Here is a 20896-nt window from a genome sequence, read left to right on the forward strand (position 1 = left end):
AAGAATGTGCAATAACAACCATGTACAATCACAATATTTATTAATCTTTTTCTAGGTTGGGTATTTGGGGTTTATTCATTCGTTTCTATCCAATTTTTGTACATAGGTCCGACTGCTGTATGCGATATATATGTCAATTCTCCTAAGGGATCAATAAAGTTGTCTGTCTATCTAGTAGCAGTTACGCATTCAAACAATTAATGGTGAATAATGATTAATATATCTTATATATCTCACAGTTCTGTGGGGTTTTATATGTTTTAACATATTAAGATCTTATCGTAATACATTTAAGAAGCCAGTAATATTAACTATTGCTATCAACCGGTTGGGTGGCGCTGATGTTGACGTAACCCCTGACAGTGGGAGGGGTCAGATTGTTAAAGTAGCACAAAAACTAAATAAACCTGAATGTCCGTTACATGAGTCTATCAACTGAACAAATACAGAAAATGGTAATATAAACTCATTTATGTTAGACGGCAGGAGCAACGAGACAGAAAGTATGCAAGACAATATTTTATGCTAAAAGTTATATGTGGTTGTAAAACTTGGTAACCACCCACCCGCCCGAGTCTAGCTTAAAAAAGTCAAGAGGCTAAAGCTAACGCGAAGCTGTAGGCAAACATATTGGCTAATCGCATCCGTTGACAGAGGTTGAAGTGTCGGCGTTGAGGTATAAAAGTGATTGTTGTGAACTAGCGGTGCTGTCGAATACAGTGTGTACAACTGTAACAGACTTGACCCCTGTCAATAGTTTGGGACCCAGTTGTGTTTGAGGGCAGGATAATGTTAGCTAGCTAGCCTGCTAGCAGCAGCGTCGCTAGCTTTAGCAAAAGACAGCTCTGCCTCAGGAGTCAGCTGACCGGCTGCTGTGAGCTCCCAACAGACCAGTGATGGATCAACTGAAAGTAAAGGATCGCATATTGGAAAACATCTCCCTGTCTGTCAAGAAGGTAAACTCTCGGTCACCACTCTTAAATACTGCCACACAAACACTTGTCACATCCTTGAATCATTAGAGCTAACGTTAGGTCATCTTTTGTTTGCTAAAGACGACAACTTTAAGAGTCACGGAGGGGCCTTCCCTCATTGAAGTAAACAAATATACACAATTCACCTTCATGTTTTCCTCCTGGAGCTTTCATTTCTTAAGCTGTTTTTAACAACGGTAAACAATAGTGTCTCCAAGCCCACGTTTGCTCACTGCGGCATGTGTCGTAAACACACCTGCGATCAATCAGACACATTTGCAGCTAAGCTAGCCAGTAGATCCTAGCTTCTAATTTCCTTTTAAAAAATTATTTTACAGTTTGTCTCCGGTTGTGCCTGGGCTTGTGAAACTATCCTTTCTCATAACCTGACAGACAGCATTGCATCTCCTTCTTCCTCATCCTCTCTGCATGCTCGCACAGTCACTTCAGAGTTTTAATTTTGCATTGGCATTCTCATCAATCTCTGTCTTATTTCAGTTTATACTCGAGTGATTGTTGCATTTGAAATCTCCTTGGTGTCTTGCAGTGACAGTACAAAGACTGTGAAATAACTCATTAAGTGTTATGCCTAAAGCTTTCAAGAAAGTGTGCAGTGTTTACCTTAGACAAACATTAGACAGTCATGTGGAGATGGTCACAGGATGCACATTATCCTTCTGGTTCCCATCTTATATATGTTCATGCTTCAGGGTTTCAGTAATATACATGGAGATGAACTTAAAGAGGCCAGTTCACTTCAGTAAAGTAGAATACCATGAAACCTTTACTAGTGTTTCATTGCATTAATTACAATTACAATAGGACCCCAGCACATGAACAATGAAGGAATTTGATGTCTTAAAAACAAATGTTTCCAAAGACCAACATAACCAGTATCCAGGTGATGCTCTAAAGACCCGTTTTGCAACCCGCTTCACTTACTTATTGTTTTTTTTGGTTTCTTGCTTTGAATCTTAAATCGTGCGCCAAATATTTAGTTCGGATGATTGACTTCATTGCGGGTCAAGGCCAGTCCACTGCTTGGCTCTAAATTCCTGGGTTGCTTCAACTGTGTTTTGTACTTTGGAAACCTTGTCCTTCTGCACTGCCCTAGCCCTTGATCTTAACATGCAACATCATTGCTTCAACATTTTGGCCTCATAATTACTATTATTTCTGTTTCAAATCCAGTATGCTCTTTTGTAAGGTGAAAACAATGTAATAATAACTACCAATGACACTACACATTCCAGATAAGTAGAGACAAGGTGCTTGGTTTATTTATGCAACCTGTTGTATGAGAGCTTGAATCTATGAAGAAAATGAACACATAAACAAACAGACAAACTCTCTACAGTTGCAGAGTTACTTTGCGGCCTGCGAGGATGAAACTCCAGCTATCCGAAACCACGACCGGGTCCTGCAGCGTCTCTGTGAACACCTCGATCATGCTCTGCTTTATGGGTAAGAGTTTACTGGATTCAAATTGCACACTGCAAAAAGGGAAAGATGCATAGTGCAAATCGTAATCTGGTTTGTTTACAAACAAATTATTTGTTTGCTATTATTAGGAGGTTTCAACCTTTTCTTTTGAGATGTGGCCAGTGGGGTTTAAAAGTAACCGCACTCCATTGGTAGCTGAGTGGATTTACAACATTGCATTTGTGATTGTGAAAGTGTCAAAACCACAGACAGGATCAGAAAGAGAGCCAAAGCGATCTGGGCTCATGGCGGTGACTGAAAATGAAAGAGACTGAATGACTGAATATAGTCATTATTACAGACTGAATGAGAGAAGTGTGAAACAAAAGCTGAAGTTTATTTCAATATATAAATTAACCCTCACACATGAGAAAGTCAGTTTCACACCTTTGTCATAATGTGATTTCTAGTTACAATTCATATTTTTTGTGACTGACATAAACAAAGGAACTCCTCTAGGACGTTTTGTTCAGGAGGAATAGTAATAATTTCACTGCTCTGTCAGGCAGAGCCTCATGCATGTGATATTGTTTGTTTTCTGCAGGCTGCAGGACATCTCTTCAGGCTATTGGGTCCTTGTCCTTCACTTTACCAGACGAGAGGCTGTTCGTCAGATAGATGAGCTCCAGCACATTGCAACCAACCTTGGTCGAAGTGAGACATCTCTTTCATACATAGAGCTCTTGGAGAATGAAGCCTTATTCAAAATTCAGAGGGTTATATGCAGGAAAGAACTCTTCTCTGTTGTTTGTAGGTCGTGCATGGTTATACCTGGCCTTGAGTGAGAGCTCTTTAGAGAGCTATCTGCGCCTCTTCCAGGAGAATCAAGGATTGTTACAGAAGTATTATTTCAAGTAAGTTATCTTGTAAGATGCAGTGAGTTCACTGAAAACCTTCCGTTGTTTTTATGCTTGGGGATGTATTGATATAGTGTATAGTTCCATTTGTGGTTCACATGTTTTTGTTGTAAATAACTGGGTGATGAAGTCAACCAATTTCGTTCACTGGTAGGAATGCACTGGTCTGCAGTCACGACCACCTCACGCTCTTTCTCACACTGGTGTCTGGCTTGGAGTTCATTCGCTTTGACCTGGAGCTGGTTAGCATATTCTTTATTACAACATCAATAGACATTCACCCACTAAAAGTTAATAGCATGTCTATAATGTTGTTGTTGGGTGCTGGTGGTTCAGGATGCTCCCTATCTAGACGTGGCCCCCTACATGCCAGAATACTACAAACCCCAGAATGTGCTGGACTTTGAGGAACGGCTGCCCAGCTCAGACAGCCTGTCCCTGCACTCCTTCACCTCCCTCACCTCCACCAACTTGGAGTGGGATGACAGTGCCATAGCTCCCTCCAGTGAAGGTAAGGTGCATTGATTTTTTTTTTTTGGTAGCCGTGTAATCCACAGCTCATTGCATATTTGTCCCCTTGCGTCACTTGACTAAGTGGTTTAACAATCATTTGGACCTTTACTGTTATTTTATTTTTTCTTGTTATTATTGGTTTGTAAATTAATTTTTTCCCCTTTAAAGTTGCCCAGTATACTATGTGCTGCTGTGTCTTGAAATGACTCTAATCTGGACACTTAGTATCCCACTGTGTTCCTGTGATATACAGGTCAGGTAGCAGCCTTTATTATTGGGTTTATGGTGAGCTCAAGGCCTGTTGCTAATGGCACGTTAAAGTACAAGTTAGATTGATCCTTGCAGACCAAAATACATTTTATCAGATGGATGACTTGGCGTGCAGAGGCAGATGATTAGAGTACGTGATCACTGGGCTGATTGCAGTCAGTGCTTCACTCATCACTCCCCACAAAGTACTGAGTCAGTTGTCCTGTTTTAGTTCACACTCATCTATTTTTCCCCTCATTGATTCTGTTATTCTGTATTCCATATATCATGTTGTGTTACTGTGTCATTGACTCAATCTCCACTCCTTCTCTCTCTAATGCCGAATGTTATCCCTCCTTTTTTTAGATTATGATTTTGGTGACATCTTCCCCGTGTTGCAGTCATTGCCAAGTGCAGACTGGGAAGGTGGGACATTGGTCAACCCTCCCCCTCCTGCCCTTCCATTCCTCCCATCTTTCCTCCCTCCTATCTGGCATGGCCATCCCACAGTGTGTGCTTAATGCATGCTGGGTACTTATAGCCAGTGTAAACTGCTAGCTTTTGCAAAATACTGTAGCTGAAGACATGGAAACAAGTTTGATCAATGGGAAATGGATAAAAGTGGCTCAGCCTTTAGGCGTTTTGTGGCTCATGCCTATTTTTGTGACTATTGTTGTGTTTTTAGTAAATACATCTATTTAGTGGACATTATTTAAATTGCCAGTAGAACACTAGAATTAAATATGATGCCAGTAGCTTAACTTCTTATTATAAGAGTTAGAAAAGGTACTCTCCCAAAAACATACTCATGAAACCTTTTTGTGACACAGTTTGGTATTTCCACTTGCAGTAAAATGTGATAGTGTACAAACATTATTCTGTTCATTTATGGATTAAATTAGCAAACAAGTAAACCATCATACACATTAAGTGGAGCGGTAAGTTTGGATCCAGGAATTCAGTGTTGGATGGGTTGTCTGTTCTCTGTCATGTTCTGCATGTGTTACTCATCTGGGGAAAGACCCTAATGCTTACTCTGCCTTATTACTGACCACAGCAAGATAAATGCCTGAAGTAACTGACTCTCACCCTCCGCCAAGTCTGTCTGCAGTACACTGTGTATTTGTCTGTCTGGTGTGTCATTTTTTTTTTGTAATGTCTCCTCTTCCGGTGTGATGTGTGGCAACGGCCTAGGTTCAGCTAAACCAACTAAGTGTGAGGTAACAGTCAGGATTTCCTAAAGGTCATGGAGGGATTATTTTCACAATAGCCTTTGCAGTATGCAGTACACATCCGTTTTCTCATACTGCACAAGTCATTTCATGGTCTAAATTTGGTTAACTTAATTTAGTGTCATTGGTTAAATCCTTGTTAGGTTTAAAATAAATGATGGAAGTCATGTAAATTGTACCATGGTTCTGTTTGCGTCAGGGTTAAGATATTTTAGGTTTCTAGGTAGAAAGAGCTAAATGTTGTTGAACAAATTATAGGTTTTAATTGAATCAAACTTGCTCTTCAGTATCTTGCATAACTTTCAAAGAAAGAAGTTAGTGGGAACAGCACTGGTCAGTTTACTCATGATGGATCTTGGTAAATACAACATTTAACATTCTTCTTTGTTTTTGATGGAAAAATGAGTTGTACATGGACCATCTCTAGAAGCCACAGTAGTAATGCTACACCTAGGCCTGTGCCTCTGCAAAGAAAGCTGCTGCCTGTATACCTCCTTGATGTCTTACTTGTTCTAATTGATCTAATTTATTGTGCTTTGCTGATGAAGAAATACACACAGTTTTTGTAGAGTAGTTTTGTTGGTCAACATTTTAATGACGATGAACATACTTCCAGAAAATGTATATAGAAACAACTCTCCCCTAACTTACAACTTAAAACTAAATTTCTCTTTTCTGTGTTTGCCACTTTAGCAACAAGACAAAAGGCAAAAACGTCTGTATTTCTTCATCTATTACTGCTATATAACTGCTGATTTTGCATTAACTCGGTATCTTAAATTTGTGTGGCCTTTCATGGTAGAGGGTGACCTGACTGACCAAGCCAGCTGCCCACGGTCCAGTGGATCAGATCCCCAGACGGTCATCAGCGACACTTTAGTCCTTTCTGGCACTGTGAAAGGGAAGGTAGCAGCTCATATCTCTCCACACAGCCCCACATTCAGACACAACCCCTTCAACGAGGACTCGGACACCAACACCTCAGCGGACGTCACACCAGTTCATGTCGCCAGCCACAACAATACCGCCACCACTGGAGATGACACAGAAATCAACAGCAATGAGCTTGAAGTCATTAGGTGCAGTTGCTACAGCTTCAGTATCTCACATGCAGGATCACTTTCTGTCTGAATGTAATCACAGCTAACATCTCTGTTCCTCCAGGATGGCGAGACGAAAGAAACCTGCCAAGAAGAGGCGTGGGAAAGGCTCCACAGATTCCAGCAGCAGCATCCATAACTCCGTCTCCTCAGAGCACATGGAAATGGACTACAACATGCTGGTTCCGGAGGATGTTGATTCAGTAAACGGCGCTATAGTGCAACTGGATAGTGAAGGACGGTTGACGAGAAGCAGGGTCGGATCACAGGTTGTGGAGGAAGGAGGTGAGGATGGAGCAGAAGGCCTCCTACGGCTTCCAGAGATGACAGACACGTCCATGGACAGTGTGGGTCAGCCTCTTCGTGACGTCATGGACCGGCTCAATGGGGCTCTGGACAGGGAGGACGTATGGGACCGCCCAGAGGACGAGGAAGAGAAAATTGGTAATGCCTGTGATCTGAGCCCTGAGCCTCCTGCACAGCAGCCCTTTCGAGAGGACTCAGGGGGGAAGCCACCTGACCCAGCCCCAGGGGAGACGTCTCCTGTGCCTGCAGACTTATGCTGCTTTACCCCCAACAGTCCAGACTCTGCTCCCACAAGTGGTGGCCACCATGACTCTACAAAGCATAGCCAGTCACAAACTCTTTCAGGTGGCCTTGAGAATGAAACAGAGGCAAAAGCGACAACAGGACAGGAGCCTGACATGAAGGAAGAAGAGGAAATCCACAAAAGTACATTTACTGCTGTAGAAGCAGAACCACAGCTACAAGAGGAGAACCTTAGTCCGTCTGAAACCTCTCATCCTGCAGAGTTTAAGTAAGGAGCTTAAACTAAATCACTTGTTTGTTATTGTAATGTTATTTAATGCGTGTCTAATGTTCTTCATCATTCAGGGTGGACAACAATCACTTGCTGCTTCTTATGATTCACGTGTTCAGAGAGAATGAGGAGCAGCTCTTCAAGGTGAATACAGAGAATTTCTTTGTATTTATGTCAGTGAGACTACTTACATTATATAGTGACTGTGTTGTGTGTGTATTTTTTATTGTGTGTGTGCGTGTATTTTATTTTGGTTTTCTTTACTAATACTATTTTGACATTGGAGAAGTGGTGTGCAGACAGTTGCTCAGTGGAAATGTTGTAAGGCTCGGTTTTTCAGTTGCCTTTGACTTTTTTTTTAGGTCGTAGATATGTTGTTTCTATGCAGTTTTGTATATTTTACTTTTTCTCTTTTTGACACATTCAAAAATAAATTTATTACAATTCAACAACTAGTATCAGGTTGCTGCTTGTGGACCGTGTGTATACAAAATGCGTATTTAGTCTGTTACATTTGTTACAAGGCTGTGATGCATTCTGCTATTCAGTTCCATAGCTGTTCCATAGCTTCCAACAAATTATGTTCATGTTTTCAGATGATGAGGATGAGTACAGGTCATATGGAAGGGGACCTGCAGCCCCTTTATCTGCTACTGACTGACTGTTACATCTACCTGCTTAGAAAAGGTAAGTGGCGAAAACCCACATAATCTGATTGTTTTGGTAATAAATGATTTTGATGTAGGATGTCATAATACATGTTGTGATCTCTTAAATTTAGGGAATATGGATCTGATAAACTGTGTGGAAACTGTCCTCCTGCACTGTTCCTTTTTGTGTCTGTAAGATCTCTGCAGAGTTGAGCGCCTGTCATTGTAACGTTGCTACATTAGTCACATAGGATCTATACCATGTTCCAGGAAGGCAGAAAGTACATTAACAGATGTTCACTGTGTGTCTTTGCTGTGCTTTGTGTCCCCCCACAGGTGCTGCAGAGAAGCCATACACAGTAGAAGATGCTGTTTCTTACAATGAACTGGACTATATTTCTGTGAGTCACCACATTTTCTCACATTTCTCTTTGTAGCTGTGGTTTTTAATTTTTATTATCTTACAATTACAAATTGGATCTGTTTCAAGTTTTTGAATAAATAGAGTTCTGCAGTTATGAAATACTCCTATATCCTCTGTGACATTTCAGTCAACAGACTGCATGGTCCTCTACGTTATCTCTATCGATTAATCACAAACCGTATATGACTGACCGTGTAGACGTAAACATGATGTTTAACATCTTTGTTTTTATTTTAATAAAGTTTCTTTCTTTCCTTAAGGTGGGCCTTGACCAGCAGACAGTGACGGTGGTTTGCACCAACAGACGGCGAAAATTTCTGTTGGACACTGCCGATGCCTCTCTAACTTCGTGAGTGCTTAATGTTTTCACACAAAGGCCCTGTTCAGACCTTGCATTTAGATCCAGTCTGGCCCATCCGATCACAAGGGCCAGTGTAAAGTACAGGTGTGAACAACCCCAGGACGCATTGAGATCGCATATGAGAGATCCCATCTCTTACCACATGTGTAGGTGGTGTGGGCCGCATGTGTCAGCATTGTTTTGGAAGTGTGAACGCAATCTGTCACATTAAAGACTGCTTACACAATAGGGCAGTGGTTCCCAACCTTTTTTGGGTTGTGACCCCATTTTAACATCACAAATTTCTGGCGACCCCAGAGACATTTTTTTTTCTAGAATTAGTTTTTGATCATCGGTGTTGCAAATACAGAGTAGCCAGATTACTGCACAGTGACAATTCATTTTCCCTGATAACATGTACAGTTAGGCGAGCTTGTCTTTACAACTGTGTTTCCGTTATCCGGTAATTACCGGACTTTGGCCGGTAAAATCTGCCGATGTCACGTATTTCTAACCCCACCGGTCAAAATGTAATTATTCCCTCAAAGCAAATTTTAAATTTTATTAAAATAGGCAATTTTATTGGTCATTTTGGCAAATAAATTTGAAGTGAGGACGAGACGGCTCCTGCTACAGCCCCAAGTTAATTAGGATTCCATCAAGTGCGCAAGGAGATGCCACCGCTGCAATGGGGCCATTTTGGGTCAAGTGACTCAAGTGACTCGCACAACCCGGCTCATATTGACTCGGAATGATCTGAATCCCTCGAAAGTTCCGTGTTTTACACTACTACTGCAGAACCGAATCAAAACAGCGCTGCAGCAAAAATTCAGCTGCTGCACACTTCACAAAATGCGTAAACAGTTAAAAAACGGCACTTTCAATAAAACCATTATAAATTGACATGCTTTAATATCATTCTTATATAGCCTGCATATCATTTAGCATTTTAAGCTCAATAAATTCAAATAATATTTTACCGGAATTTCAAACATTTGTCCGGTAAATTGAAAACCCGCCGGTCACATTGTCCGGTGCCAATTTTTTCTAGCGGAAACCCTGCACTAAATCCAGCTTCACACAGATATGTGCTTGCAAAAGGAACCAACCGTTTTAGAGCACACAGTGAGATCTCTGGGTACTCATCTCTTGCTCCAAACCAGAATTCCTCCACTGGGACTCGCGAATGTAATCGCTGATGCGCTTTGTCGTATGACAGATAGCTGTCGCTTGTGCAGTCACGTGATCGCAGCTGTCAATCAAGATGCGCCAGCGCAGATATTTTATTTTGAACTCGATTTATATTCATGAAAATTGAAAGAATACAGTTGTTTAAGATTGTGTGTGGTGTTTTAAATCATAATGTTAAAAAGAATAATAATTAGTTGAAAATTTTTTTTTATCAGTAATTTTTTTTTATCAATTACTAGACATTTCAGGCGACCCCATTTGAATTCCAGACGACCCCACGTGGGGTCGCGACCCCAAGGTTGAAAAACACTGCAATAGGGGTTCTCTTGCGTTGGCAGAGTTTTGCCTCATTCATTGAAAACATAAAACGGCACTGTTCTCGTGTCTGGAGCAGCAGTAGATATCCACTAGAGACCGCACCGGTTAAAATATTGTTCTGCGCCCCAGATGATGTTGCCGTTTATTTGTGTGGAGAGAACGAAACTGAGATTGGATCTAGAGAGCTGGCTGGAGATTAATTTAGAGACGCGTGTTAATGACAGGTGTGAACACCTCCTCCAACCTAAAGCTGGTCACTTGTGATCAGATTGCCCTGATCGGATTTTAATGTAAGATCTGAACAGGCCCAGAGTCCTACAAATTCATGTTTACATTTGTGTTCTTACATGTTAGGAACTGAGGTTGTTAAAGAAGTTAAAACTGTTGGTTAACCTTGTATTTGTATTTCTGTACAATTGTAGCATGGGAAGAGGGGTGATTCTGACTTTAATTACAATAAACTTAAAGGTCTTCAGGCATTATAAATACTCTGTCCCTTGACTTGCAATTTTCTTCCTTTCATATAGCTGGTTCCTTTCTGTTCTGAAGTCATCCATGGTGAAAGGTTGTCGTGAGCCACCCTATCCCTCTGTTCTGACTGACGCCACCATGGAGAGACTGGCTCTAACTAAGTTTGTCTCCCAGGAGTCTCACTGTGAGGTAAAGCAATGTCAAACATCACATATAATATAAAGTAGTAACTTGTAATCACAGAGAGAACATTTATTAACCTTTAGTGACATTCACAAATTTAAAAAATGGATTGATTTTATTTCCATTTCAGGCTATTTCAGCGTTCATTTGTACAATAAACACCAATGAAACAATTGCAACTATAATGCTGAATGCTGTGCAGCATTTTACTCATGAATTAAGGCCAGTGACACAGTATCTTGTGTATTTGGTGCATGTGAAAATTGTACAGGGACGTGTTCAGATTTTCCTGAGCTCTTTGGATCATATGAATAGCATAGTACTCATTAACAACCAAACCAAGGAGGCAAAATGTTGCATTGCACATAAATGACTGGCACAAGTGTAGGAAGAAACTATACAATCTCCACTGTGCTTTGTTAAATTATTAGCAGTTGTGTTAAATGTACAGAATTTGTAAGCTATTTAAAATTTTGTTTGTTCATAATGGTACCTGTTTTCTTCTCTGACAAGAATGTGTACGGAAACCGAGACTGTGTAACCCCTAATTAAATTTGACAGAGTGTAGGAGCTCTAACATAAACTGAGAATCCCTGCTGTAACACTCATATTTTTTGGCAGACTTTGAAAGCAGTGGTTGAGAGCAGTGCTTGTCTGTTTCTTTAGGTGTCTGAAGTGTCTATTCAGCTCTATTCCTTGGTTCACTGGGAGGATCCGATGGATGTGACTTTGTCACCACAAGATGGTCCGCCAAGCGCTGGACTACTTTCCAGCACAAAGGAAGGGACTCTGCAGTACCGGACTGGAACCACTTATCTGGGTAAAGAGCTGTGGAAGGGCTGCTACCTCGTTCTCAGGTATGGGCAAGCCCTTTGACATTGTGTGTTCATCCAGCATGCACGTCACTTCCCATAACAATATTTGTCACTTTTAAGACTGACATTTTTGAATGCCAAAAGTATAGATCACATTTACCACTACTCACTTCCCTTTTGCAGTGACAGTGACATATACCATATTCTTTCACCAGCTGCTATGACCAGACATCACTTCCTTTCTGTGTATAGAGGAGAGTTGTTGAGCAGATTTTCTCACTATCATTCCATTAAAGACAGGGCAGACTGACTGAACACTAACACATTCTTTATAATGTCTTAATGATTTATTTCTCAACAATTGTGGAACTGATTCCATGAAGATTCAAGATCACTTGTTGTGTAAAAATTCAAATGTATCGTTATCGTACTCAATTCTTATCAGAATATGAGTCTTCAGACACACCATTTGGATTTCACTGTGTGTTTCAACTGATAGAGAGAAAAAAAATACCATGGCATGCAACTGGAAAGTCCTGCAAGCAAGTTGGTTTTGTTGTAAACTAATTTAACTCCATGGCGCACAGATAAAGTGTATGGGCCTCTTCAGACCTTTCATTAAGATCCTAGCAGGGCTGTCCAATCTCAAGTGGCCAGTGTAAAAGACAGAGAGATCCGATCTCTGACCACATTTGGAGGTGGTTTGGGTCGCATTTATCCGTGTCCTGATGGTGGTGTGAACACAATACATCCTGAGTCACATTAGAGACCACCTACTCAACTCAGTTTTGCCTTATTCATTGAGAAAAAAAACACATCGCCATTATAAATTATCATAAGTGATGTTTGTTCATTAGTAATGATAGTCTTTTAAAATATTCTGTCCTTGTAGCTGTTAACCAACTAAAAAATAAATAAATCTAAGTAATAATTTACAAATTAATGTATTTAATATGAGTACACAAGTGTGATTTTGTGTTAATTATTGATGTGGTTGACGTATTTCCTCATTTACCCATGTCTTTATTTACTGTTATTACCAGAGATTACGGTGTGTTTGGAAATTTTATCTGAATTCTACAAACTTGTGTAATAAAAATGTATCTATGTTTCAATTAGATAACCATAAATGTCTGTTCTATTTTCATGCAGTAAAGGCATTCTCTACCTGTATGCAGAAAGAACAGATGTGACACCTCTGCTGTCAGTCACCATGGGGTAAGCTTCAGGCCTAAAGATGATACTGGAGACATTTACATTGAACCTATAACAAAAGTTCAAAAGCAGTGGAAAGAAACTGATAGAATTCTGTTCTCCTTCATTTCTCATCAGAGGAGAGCACTGTGGAGGCTGCCGTCGCTCAAACAGCACAGAGCGGCCACACGCCTTCCAAGTCATCCTGACAGAGCGCCCCCCACTGGTGCTCTGTGCCAACAACGAGGAGGACATGGCTGACTGGATGCAGCTGCTCTGCCAGTCAGTCTCCAAAGGGGTAAGGAGAGACTTGGAATAGTCCTTATCAAGTATTCATATTTTTAGAATATTTTTAATAGAGCATATATCTCAACTTTAGGTTAGATTATTACACATATATGGAAGGATAATGATTGTTATCACACAACCTGTTAATTAGTGTAATGAAGGCTTACACAACCATAAAAAGGCATTTAAACCTAAAATAACCCATATCAGATTTTATCAAAGGAACTTTATAATATCATACAAAGTACTCATTGATATATATTTAATACAAGCCTAAATGGAGAACTCATCAAGCTGGATCAACTTGAAGCTATCAACCATAAATGACCATGCTCAAAAGCTCTTTGATGAATAATTCCTGGCAGGGGATAATGATTAGTAATGTTGCAGCAGTTCAGGTGTTGATTGTATGCAAGAAACCTCACCATTACCTTTTGTATGTCAATGATGTAAGCCCCATAGTATAATTAAACTCCAATCACCTCATCCGCAGGTCATCCCTCAGGGTGTGGCCCCAACTCCATGTATCCCATGTTGTCTGGTGGTGACAGACAAGAAGCTGTTAACCTGCCATCAGGACTGTCAGACGAGCTTCTTCCGTTCACTGGGCAGCGCTGATATCTGTGATGTTACCACTGTCAGCCTGGAGGCTGACAAGGAGTACTGCGTTATTGTGAGTTTCGGGTGTCCTTTTTTTGTGTATTTTAATTTAGAGTTAACTATAACTTTGGAATAGTTGTCTAGTGTTTGGAACCTTTTAACGCCTTCACACTGGCCTTTTTAGCCACTTTGTGACCCTATGTTTTGCCTGCAGGATTTCGCATCAGATCGGACCCAGTTCCTCCCTCCGTGGGTTTTGTATTTCAGCGGGTGTGAAGAGAGAGATCGACTGCTGCAGGCATTGGACAGTGCATGGAAAAAGGTTTTCCAGGTATTGTAGACTGATATTCTCATATGATAAATACCAGTTGGTACTGTCTATGCATCTGTTTGAAGCTTCATGCATGTCCTCTCTGTCCACAGGTCGACCTTCCCCACAGAGAGGTGTCTGAGCCGTTAGTGCAGAAACGTTGCGGTGAGGCTCTTGAGCTGATGAAGAGTGCCTGGCAGAGAGCAGACAGCCTGGCTCGAGGCAGAGCCCAGCGTGAACCCTGGTGCTGACGGACACACATGCACATATTCCGCTTATCTGTTGGTCAGAAACGTAACAGTGCAACCCTGAGAGACTGAGATAAACCAATCAGACGCAGTGTGGCAGGTGATGGGCTTTTGATTCTGAAACAGTTGGATTTGAGAAGCTTCAGCTGAAGTAGCAGTGCATGTGGCACGTCACAGTGATGAAACCATGGAGACATTATCACTGAAATGATAATGTGCTTTATTTGATCCCGGTCATGCATCATTATATCAGTCTTCAAGATTCTTCAGAAATAGCAGCAATGTAGAACACATTTGCCAAATCAAGGACGTTTGATGTTACATTATTCTAACCTTTGACTTTTATGAACTAAACAGGACATTATGTACTGCATTAAGGAAGCTGAGTGGGGAAATAGACAAATATCAGTTACAAGCAGCTTCCTTACTTGGTGAGAATTATTAATACCTTTTAGGAGATCTACTTGGATGCCTCTTATTATATACATTTATATGTATGAAGAAAGCCATATACGACGGAGGGAAACGTTTTGTTCTTTAAATGGAAGCACTCTTTACCTAGTGTTCACAATCACACACAACAACTGTTCTCACAGCTCACACAGCTGTGTGAAGAAAACAGTCACTCCATCCTCACTAAGTAACATAGTGTTCTACTAAACTTGAACTGTGGTGTAATTGTAGTGCAGAAGTTTGGCACTGCACAGTATCGATATATAATCACTGGCGGTTGTGTCTGGTCTTCTAAGGGCACATAACTCACTGAGTTATTCTCACATACACGTCGTGCACTAGTGTCAGAGAAAGAGGATCTGATGTATATCTAGATACTCAACTCTTAGCACTGTTACCTAAGATTCTAACGCCTGTAATGTCTATCTGATCTCTTGCTTCATCACTTTAAACTCCATAGAGATAAACACTCTATCAGGAAATACAACACACTTGCCTTTTTCTCCACTTTGCGGAGATGAGTGGAGGTTTCCATGCAGACTTGCACATTGTTTTGGCTTCTTTTTTTCTAATGGTACCAGTTGTGGCTCTGTGCTGTTTTAATTCCTTTTTAGACAAAGTGGGAACAGTCCTTAATAAATTATTCAGTTTAGTGGCGATGTTGTCTTGGTACTGACTTTGGTTCTGCATTAGCAGATGTGTATTTCCACAGTTAGAATGAAGGTCTGTGTGAAGAGTCCTGTACTGGCTGAGAGCTGCAAGTTGTTCTGGCTTCTCATTTTTATCTTGCACTAGTGTCAACATACTGTAATATAGTATCTGGCCGGTCCTTGGAATAGTCATCATTTATTGCCATAGGACCATGTTTGAGATAAATAAAATCTTTAAATAGCCTTTCAGCCTAGACTAGCCTTTCCATTGTAATATCATCAATATGAAAGGAATGAGAATTATGAGACCCTAAACTAAGCCTTTTAAGCCTAAAAATTATCAGCAGTAGATGATAATGCTTGTGCTACATGTATATGAACCCTCATTAGAGAACCCCTGCCTGTGTCAGTGGCAGTGTGTAACTGCTCTCATTACAAGGCTGAGATATTTGTGACGTATCTTTTGCAATGACAATGTGCCATTTAAGAGCTGAGCTGGATGAAACTGCAAATACAAAATGAAGCACTATTTTTTCCTTTCACTTCTTTGGAGCCTCCTAAACCCTGGGCTTCTTACTCAAGACTACTGCTCGTAAATGGCATGCCCAAAATACATGTATATGAGTATATCTGAGCAGCTACAGGGTGTACAGGTAGGATTTTCTGTCCCATAACAAGGGAAACACTTCTATGTTTATAAATTATGGGGTAGTTTAAAGGAAGGTAGAGCACAGCGACACGACCTGTACCTGAGACTAATAAAGTGAAGCAGAAATGTTTTAGTGAGCTTTTAGTAAAGACCTGTGGAGAGCTTACCTGTATGCATAGCTGCCACCAGTAGCGGGGGCGCTGTGGGTTCTGGGGGTCAAACAGTCCTAAATGTTTTGTTATGATTTCCTCTGAGAGACAAGTCAAAATATATGCTGTATTTAGGACTGGGTGTCTAATCGTAGTACTCTGATTACAAATCTAGAAAGAGACCAGTCAGTACTCTGTGGTATTTTTTTAACCAATACTACAGTGTTGAAAATGTACCAGTATCAAGAAGCCACACAGCCCTTATATGTGACCTATGTATGTTTGTACAAGCATCTGTCTGCTCAAGTCACACTGTGTCACTCTCATGTGGGCATTAATCAGTGCTTTAAGCCTTTCTAAGTGCCACTTGGTCTCCCCATCTTCGGCTCTGTTACAAAGAAATCTAATCTCAGGTTTAAAAGGTACTCAACATCCAAAACCTTAAGACTCCACCTTTTTTTTTTTTTTTTATAACAGTTCTTTTGTCTAATACAGTGTTGTTGTTTTTTAATTTCCTGTTATTTTTTTGATTTTGCTTTCTTCCTCCCATGTTCCAAGAAGCATAAAGGCGTTATTTTGCACAGAGGAGACTACAGAGTGATAACAACTTTAAGAAATGGTTTTATGAAAAACAAAATCCTTTAATAATTCAGTGTAGTGACTGTGTAGTTAAAATCCTCTTCCCCCGGTGGATTACTCAATGACCTTTTGAGCTGGGAGTACAGTTGCAATAGTTCGACTTACTTGAAATGATTGATGGATGATCAAGATAAAATATCCTGTGCTCAGAGTCGTGGTCTATGAACTGTATATAAAAGAAGAGAAAGTCAGTCTTTTTAAGTGTGGGACATTGCTGGACAATAATGGGCGACATCTTTTAAGTGGTGTATTATGAGAAAGGTGGTATTGGATCTTCATAAACATGTACTTGCATGTAATATTTGTATTATGTTTAGCAGTTTTATTGAATTGTAAATGAAGCACTAATCGAAGATAACGGTCTAAACTCCCACGTAAAGACGTGCATGTCCTGAAGGTTTTATACTGTTCATAAAGGTGAATGAATGTACAAATAAACCTTGACGAAATGGACAGCGTAACTGAATAAACTGAAATGAAACTTTGGCTCCTGTGGTGACACGTTATGTGCTTTAAGTTGTCTTTTTAACGACAGCATTTCTGTTGTAGGGCGAACCAGTGTCATGCTGTGTGTGGGAAACATAATCACAATTAGAGCAGGGACAGAAGAGTCACAGGTAAGAGAGCATCTTAGGTCAGCTCTAGCCTCACTGTGCATGCTACTTGCTTGTTTAAATCCGTTGCGGAGTTGTAAAATAATGTTTTTTCTATGGAAGATGAGGCATAATCGGCGCTCATTACTATGTAATTTCCTATTTTAATCCCTTCGCTGTTCTGAATGAGACACCGGATGCTCAGGTATTTAATACTAATACAGTTTAATTACAACTTTCACTATGGTGAATTGAAGGTCTTTTAAAGCAAATGCTACTGTGTTGAGGTAGGGTTTGTCAATGTTGCAGTTCCTCTGACACACCAGTAGAGGTCATGTAAGTAGTTTGTCCTTAAACCTTAAAACATTTATAATACTGAAGCTTTGCGAGGTATGTAGTAACAATATATCACTATCCCTGTCCAGTCCATAGTTGTTGCATTCCAGAAGTCCTGAAGGAATCTTGTGAAGTCCATGAAGAGCTACAGTTGAATTAAAAAGTTTACACAGGTTAAAGTTACTTCACAGATGTTAATGTTAACGGACTATAGTTTTGACAAGTCAGTTAGGACTATGTTACGCATGACAAAAGTAATTTTTTTCAGTTTTACAGATGGATTATTCATAATTCACTATATCAAAACCTCAGAAGTTTGCATAAACCAATCAGCTACAACATTAAAGCCACTGACAGGAGAAGTAAATATTAACCATCGTGTGACAATAGAGTGTTCTGCTGGGAAACTTTTGGATCTGGCATTCATGTGGATGTTACCAAACAAGGCACCCCCACCCCATAGCAATGACACTCCTTGATGGCAGCAGCCATCCCCAGCAGGATGCAGCCTGACACAGGCACACACACAAAAAGCGCTTTAGGAACAACTAAAAAATACGTGAAGGTGTTGACCTGGCCTCCAAATTCACTAGATCCCAAACTGATCAAGTATCTGTGGGATGATCTACAGAGGCCCCTCCCCTCAACCCATAGGACCCAAAGGTCCCCACTAACAACATTCTGTTACCAGACACCACAGGACACCCTCAGAAGGACCATGTCCATTTTCTGATGAGTCACAACTGTTTTGGAGGCACAAGGGAGACCTACACAATATTAGGAAGGTGGTCATAATGTTATGCCTGATCAGTGTATATTAAGTTGCATTATGGGAAATGAAAGGATATGGTATTTTTTCACGCTTGATCCAAGCTATAAACAACAAATCCAGATGTTCTGGCCTTTGCTGTATGGATTAATAGAGCATGTTTGTAAAATCAGGCCCAAATAAATTCAGTATCCCTTTAATACGCATTTCAAATGCTGCACTATCTGTAGGTTAATGTTTAGCTAAACTAATCATTTTTAATTTGGAGGGTGAGGGGGTGGTGTGGGTGTTTCATATGGTGGACTGAATACTGCCTTTGATTAAGTAATCTGAGAGTTCATCCTGCTTTAGTGCCACAGCTGATACTATCTTCTTTCTGATATTTTTATTTCTTCCATCTCTAATGTTTCCTTTAAACATCCCAAACAGACAAAACTATTTTACTGATCAGCCATCCCCCTTATCCTCCCTTCTCACCTTGCTCTGTCATTCTTTCATTTCACTTTACACTGAGGACAAGCCTGAAACATGTTTTTTTATTTTATTTTAGAAAGGGCCTCGTATCCTCTGCACTTTATCTATCATAGATGTGAATCTGATAGAGGGAGTTTGCCGACATCATTCTGTTTTCACTATTTTTATCACTACACAACTCAATGCTTGTTAACTTTTTCCCCCATATCTCCCTCTGTAGCGTCCATACATTTCAAACTGTTAATGCTGTCGTTGCCAGGTTGTCTTCTATCTTAGCTTCCAATCCTGTAATGGGCCTCTCCTCCTCTCTGAAGCCCTTTTATTTTTACAGCATAACTTGAAATGAGGAGTCAGATACCCTTTCCTATAATGTTCAGGCTTTGTTTTGTTGTGAGAAAACAATGCAGACAAAGAGACGGGTTCATGGTTTGTTGAAACCATAGCAACAGCACAAGTACACTCAAGATGACATTATTATGTTCAAAAGAATAAAACATCTGAACAAAACCAGTGCGGACGTTTCCCTAGCAACTACAAAAAGCCATTTCAATATAAACTCGCTACAGCTGGTAACTAACATCAAGTAACTCCATGGTTTCACTGACTGGTTCCATTCTATAAATTTCAGCCTGTGCTTTGAGCAAAAAGCAGCACGATCTATCCCAGAAAAGAGAACTTAGTTCAGAACTTTGTCATGGATAAAGTAAGACATTAATTTCAACCTCTTCCATATTTCAAAATAAAATGTGAATTATTGGCTTTCCAGTGATGAACACCTGTAGGTGGAGGTGGAAGGTGAGCTGGGCAAATATAAATGGGAATATAGGAAATACTGTATGTGAAGACCAAACAGAGTGGTTCTGAAAAGGAAAATCAATGAATTTCCACCTGTGTTGACCAATAAGGCATGACTCATTCCAAAGCTGTGGATATAGCATCATCTATAGAGCATCACACCAAAAACAACAACAAGTTTACATACACCTTAGCCAAATACACTTAAACTCAGTGTTTAATGAAAGAAATTACTGATATTTAATCCAAGTAAGCACTCCCTCTCTCAGCTTCCTTTTTTTTTTGTAAGGATGTAAAAAGGTCAGTAACAGCAAGGAGAAAGAATTATTTCATCACATTCCCAGAGAGTCAGAAGCTTCCATAAGCTTAGATAGTGTTTCGAGGGGTTCTTTAAATTGTTCAACTTTGGTCAATTGTTTCAATAAATTGCGGGAATTTGAGCAAAGTGCGATCACAACATGATGCTGCCACACTTGTGCTTCAAATTGGGGATGGTGTTCCCAACACCTCCCTCTTTTTCACAGTCAGCTGAGTGTACACCGAGTGTGATTCTGCAGCATAAGTGAATTTACTGTGGAAAATGTGTCTCCTTTCCTCCTCCCACTATTATCACTACAGCTTTGTTTTGACTGCAGCATTGTGGTCAGCTGAAAGATGTGAGCTGGGGAAGAAAAAAATACAGTTACCTATATTGCTGATACATATGAAAGCTGTCAGGTGTGACAGTCTTAAGGCGTTTGCAGATTTAGTCCTGAGAGAAAACAAAGCCGAGTGAGGTGGAGCTTTTCTGCTAAATAATTTATGTTAATTGTATGTAGATTTCAAAGCCAATTTAATGAAATATACATCACAGCTTGTATGGGTGAAGGAATAAAAAGTGGAAATTCCTCCCACTTGTGTTTATTCATAAATGAAGAGTTACATCCAGTGAGAGCTTGGGCTTTTTTCTTCCGTCCTCCGCCCCTCACTGACTATTACATTATTCATAAAATGGAAATGTGTCGTGCACATTTTGCCTGCTGAGATGCAGCGCCATATAAGCTACTGCTCCCATGCTAGGTCCATTACGGTACTGCACAGTTGTTGCAGTGGAGCAGAGGAGCCTGACGGATGCAGAGATAAAGAAGAGG

General features: G+C 40.3%; 1 protein-coding gene across 3 annotated transcripts; it reads left to right on the plus strand.

Annotated features, from left to right (window-relative positions):
• Positions 1-312: 312 nt before the first annotated feature.
• On the plus strand, positions 313-20885 carry plekhm2 (pleckstrin homology domain containing, family M (with RUN domain) member 2). 3 transcript variants are annotated; one of them, XR_014699279.1, is made up of 21 exons: positions 313-956; positions 2332-2438; positions 3001-3110; positions 3211-3310; positions 3468-3555; positions 3650-3824; positions 4442-4501; positions 6110-6386; positions 6472-7224; positions 7302-7371; positions 7824-7914; positions 8214-8278; positions 8562-8650; positions 10678-10810; positions 11471-11661; positions 12772-12837; positions 12952-13111; positions 13595-13774; positions 13916-14032; positions 14125-14359; positions 20826-20885. XR_014699279.1 is itself a non-coding variant. In XM_084553518.1 (20 exons), exons 1-20 carry the CDS (start codon positions 897-899, stop codon positions 14260-14262), a joined length of 3030 nt encoding a protein of 1009 aa, XP_084409644.1. In that variant the 5' UTR covers positions 313-896; the 3' UTR covers positions 14263-17479. The 3 variants fall into 3 exon arrangements, 2 of the variants coding, with proteins under 2 accessions (XP_084409644.1, XP_084409645.1); XM_084553518.1 differs by lacking the exon at positions 20826-20885 and having other exon boundaries at positions 14125-17479; XM_084553519.1 differs by lacking the exons at positions 4442-4501; positions 20826-20885 and having other exon boundaries at positions 14125-17479.
• The last annotated feature ends 11 nt before the right edge of the window (positions 20886-20896 follow it).

The sequence above is a fragment of the Chelon labrosus genome (assembly GCF_963514085.1).
Source record: "Chelon labrosus genome assembly, chromosome: 10".
Taxonomy (NCBI): domain Eukaryota; kingdom Metazoa; phylum Chordata; class Actinopteri; order Mugiliformes; family Mugilidae; genus Chelon; species Chelon labrosus.

Coding starts and splice junctions, on each gene's coding strand:
- plekhm2 (XM_084553518.1), top strand. CDS start 897: ATGGATCAACTGAAAGTAAAGGATCGCATATTGGAAAACATCTCCCTG. Junction 3,311..3,467: donor TTACAGAAGTATTATTTCAA/GTAAGTTATCTT, acceptor GTTCACTGGTAG/GAATGCACTGGTCTGCAGTC. Junction 6,387..6,471: donor AATGAGCTTGAAGTCATTAG/GTGCAGTTGCTA, acceptor CTGTTCCTCCAG/GATGGCGAGACGAAAGAAAC.